Source organism: Aphanomyces invadans (assembly GCF_000520115.1).
Source record: "Aphanomyces invadans strain NJM9701 unplaced genomic scaffold supercont1.13, whole genome shotgun sequence".
NCBI classification, from domain to species: domain Eukaryota; phylum Oomycota; class Saprolegniomycetes; order Saprolegniales; family Verrucalvaceae; genus Aphanomyces; species Aphanomyces invadans.
In genome coordinates, this window is record NW_008580158.1 from 1,052,512 (window position 1) to 1,055,621 (window position 3,110).

At 53.7% G+C, this 3,110-nt stretch overlaps 1 protein-coding gene across 1 annotated transcript; it reads left to right on the top strand.

Moving 5' to 3' along the window:
- Positions 1 to 302: 302 nt before the first annotated feature.
- Positions 303 to 916, top strand: H310_07264 (hypothetical protein; the record flags this gene model as incomplete). The annotated part of the gene is made up of 1 exon (XM_008872620.1): positions 303 to 916. The coding sequence occupies exon 1, from the start codon at positions 317 to 319 to the stop codon at positions 914 to 916; it is 600 nt and encodes a 199-aa protein (XP_008870842.1). The 5' UTR covers positions 303 to 316.
- Positions 917 to 3,110: the final 2,194 nt, after the last annotated feature.

Consider the following 3,110-nt stretch of genomic DNA (forward strand, 5'->3'; position numbering starts at 1 on the left):
ACTCGCAAGTATACCGAATATTTATAGTGTTTAACAAATGGACTTGTGAACATATTAGATCTGACAATCCTTCGACACTTCCCGTTAATATGTCAGACACCGCATTCCTTCCAAAAAGCTGTTAAAATTCTTCAGCCACCTATTAACTGATCATATCGTGGTATGAAATGAAATGAGCGCTAACCATTAGAATTTCAAGGGTCTTAACGCGTTCTGAAATTCAATTGGCTCCCGCCAAAGCAATTGCATTCGCGCCACTAACACGCATCCACCCCGACCTTTCACTTCACTCTTCATTCAACCTTGCACCACCACCATGGTACTCAACATTGCCGCAATGATCACACGCTTTGAAGATCTACGGGCATCCGACCAAGCGTTCTTGGAGCAATGTCTCCAAGACTTCGCTGCCACCATCGACCAGCACAAAGAGGTTGTTGACACTGCCAACCCAGTCTTCGACAAGGCGTGGCAAGACTCGGGCGACGAAGGAATCCGTACGTTGACCAATTTCACTCGGCGAGAATTCGACGCACTCTGGAGCATGGTGGAGGTGCCGCTGAAGGCTCGTTGGCACGGTGGTCGTGGTGCTAAGCCATCAACTAGCCCCAAAGACGCACTGCTGATGACGATGGCTGCTCTGAAACCTCATGACTCTTGGGAAAAGCACGCTTTGGACTCCAACTTCCGGGCACCGACGTTCCAAAAGCTCAACATGCGTGTCATTCAAGTTGCCTCGCCCGTGTTCTACGACAGCCTCGTCAAAATGCCATCCATGGCACAACTCGCCGCTCGAGGTGCACGGTTCGCCAACCATCCGTACGCACTGTACGCTACTGATGTCAAGTTCCAGCCTTGTGAGCGTCCAGGTGGCCGTCACGGTGAAGCCAAGCCATTCTTCAGTGCTGTTAAGTAGCGCCCAGGAAGGTTGAGAGTATTCAACCAGACTCTGAGTACTATGGAATTTCTGGGCGTTGTGATGAGGTCATCGAAGATTCAGGATTGATTCGTGTTCAATCCAGATCAACAAGATCTCTCAGGATAGGCATGAGTAACTGGTTCTGCTTTCTATTCGGCAAGAGACGTCAAACACAAACTCGTGGTCCACGCGGTCGTAGGCCTTCTCAAAGCCAAGGAAGGCGGTGTAATGCTCTGCGTCGTCGCGGGACGCACGATGTTGGAGAGCCTGGATGAGGTGGATGTGGTCGCTCATGCGTCGGCCTTGGACAAATCCGGCCTGGGATGGATGGATCAGTGTTGGGGCGACGGCTGACAAGCGATATGCAATAGCCCGAGATAGGATCTTTACTTCCACCGGCATCAGAGTGATGGGGAGATAGTTCCCCGGTACCGAGCGATCTCCTTTCTTGAAAAGGAGGGCGACCGTGCTGCGACGCTGATGAAACAGAGTAGATTTGTAGTACTCGAGCAGATAGTTGAAGACGCGGACCAGGATTTCGGCAAGGTGGACGGTGCAAGCAGAAATAATTCCACCGGGAAACCGTTTGCACCTGGTGAGCAGTTTTGCTGCAAAGTCTCGAGTGCAGCTTGTAGCTCGGTGGCCTCGAGGGGTCGATCGAGGTCGTTGCGTTGGTCAGCGCCGAGGGTACGGGAGATACGGTCGAGCACTTCGCCGTACGTGGTCGGGTCCGATGGGGGGCGATTGGGGGGGTACCATGACCTCGGACAAGTATTCAGTGAACACACGCGCGACGTCGTCGGGGTTATCATATTTTACGCCCAGGACTGTTGCTGTAGTGATTGGGATTTTGAGAGCTGGTGGTTTCCGGAAGAAGTGAGGTGTGGGCTTCTCATTGTTGAATGCGTGGTGGCCAAAGCCTTTGTCGAGGCTGAATTGGCGTATTTCGTTCATCGCACGGGAGTACGTGGATTCTGCAGCTTGAAGATCTGCGAGCGGTAGGAGGCCCGCTGCATGATCGCTGCGTGCCCTCCAGCGTCGGACTCGGAGAATGTTTAGCATCTCCACTTGAACGCGGTTGGCATTGTAGTGGTCCTGCCTGGCGTAGTCGTTTTTTCATGCTCGCGAGTAAGGCAGCCCATTTGGCCCCGACGTTGCAACCAGGAGATTGTTCTAGTTCGTTGAGGAGGTGGGATGCCTCTGCTTGGATTGCTTTGGCCACGTCGGGTTCACGGAGTAGCTCGCGCGGGAGGCGCCAGAGGCCTCGTTGGGTCTTCTCGCGCCGTGAGGTACGGGTGGAGGCGAACGTTGTGGTGAGGGTCAAGTGGTCGCCATTTTACAGGTTCTTGGCGAAGGACGACGAGACATCGAAGTGTGCGAATGTGGATGCATCTGCGAAAATATAGTCAAGGCGGTTACGGCCCAGCGGCCCCGAGAAAACTTTACGGTCTGGTGCTTGAGTGCGCCAAGCATCAATCACACGAAGTGTCCAGAGCCATTCGCAACATTCGGGTTTACCTTTATGGTGGGAGGGTTGGAAGGTAGCTGCGTCACGGGTCGCGTCCATGGGGAGGTTGAAGTCGTGTTCTCGGCTTGGCCTCGATGTCGACTGCACGTGCGAATGTGGTGCAGCCGAGCAATGGTCCTGTTTTGCCAGGATGACAGGATTATGTTCCAGGGTCCTAGCGTCCGGATGCTGTACTGCATTAAGTGTGTAGTGAGGGGACGTCACTACTGACTGCGAAGTGAGGGAGGTACTTGGTAATGAAGTCACTTTTGGATTTGTCATCGAGGTCGCCGTTGTGAACACGACAAGCCGTCGGTTACGAACACCGGCGCAAGACAACAAACTAGCTGGCTTGGGCGCTCAGGCCGTATGGTACCGACAGTAAACCGATTGCTGTGACCAAGCTAGTGCGCCTGGGTAGCCTGGAGTTCAAGACCGCATGTGGATTGCTGTTGTTGCGTGGTTTGCGTGTGTGGGTGGATGAAGCTGAGCCGAACGCTTGGTCTGCCGGTCATGAAGACACTTGGATACGACGAGCAGACTCTCCTCGAATACGCTCGGTAGCAGCAGGCTGTGTGGGACTTTGCAGACCAGAGTGTGACGACTCCTGGGGTGGCAATGCATCGAGCACTCCATCTGGTAGAGCTCTTTGATGAGTTCGACGATGATGAAAGCATGTGTTGC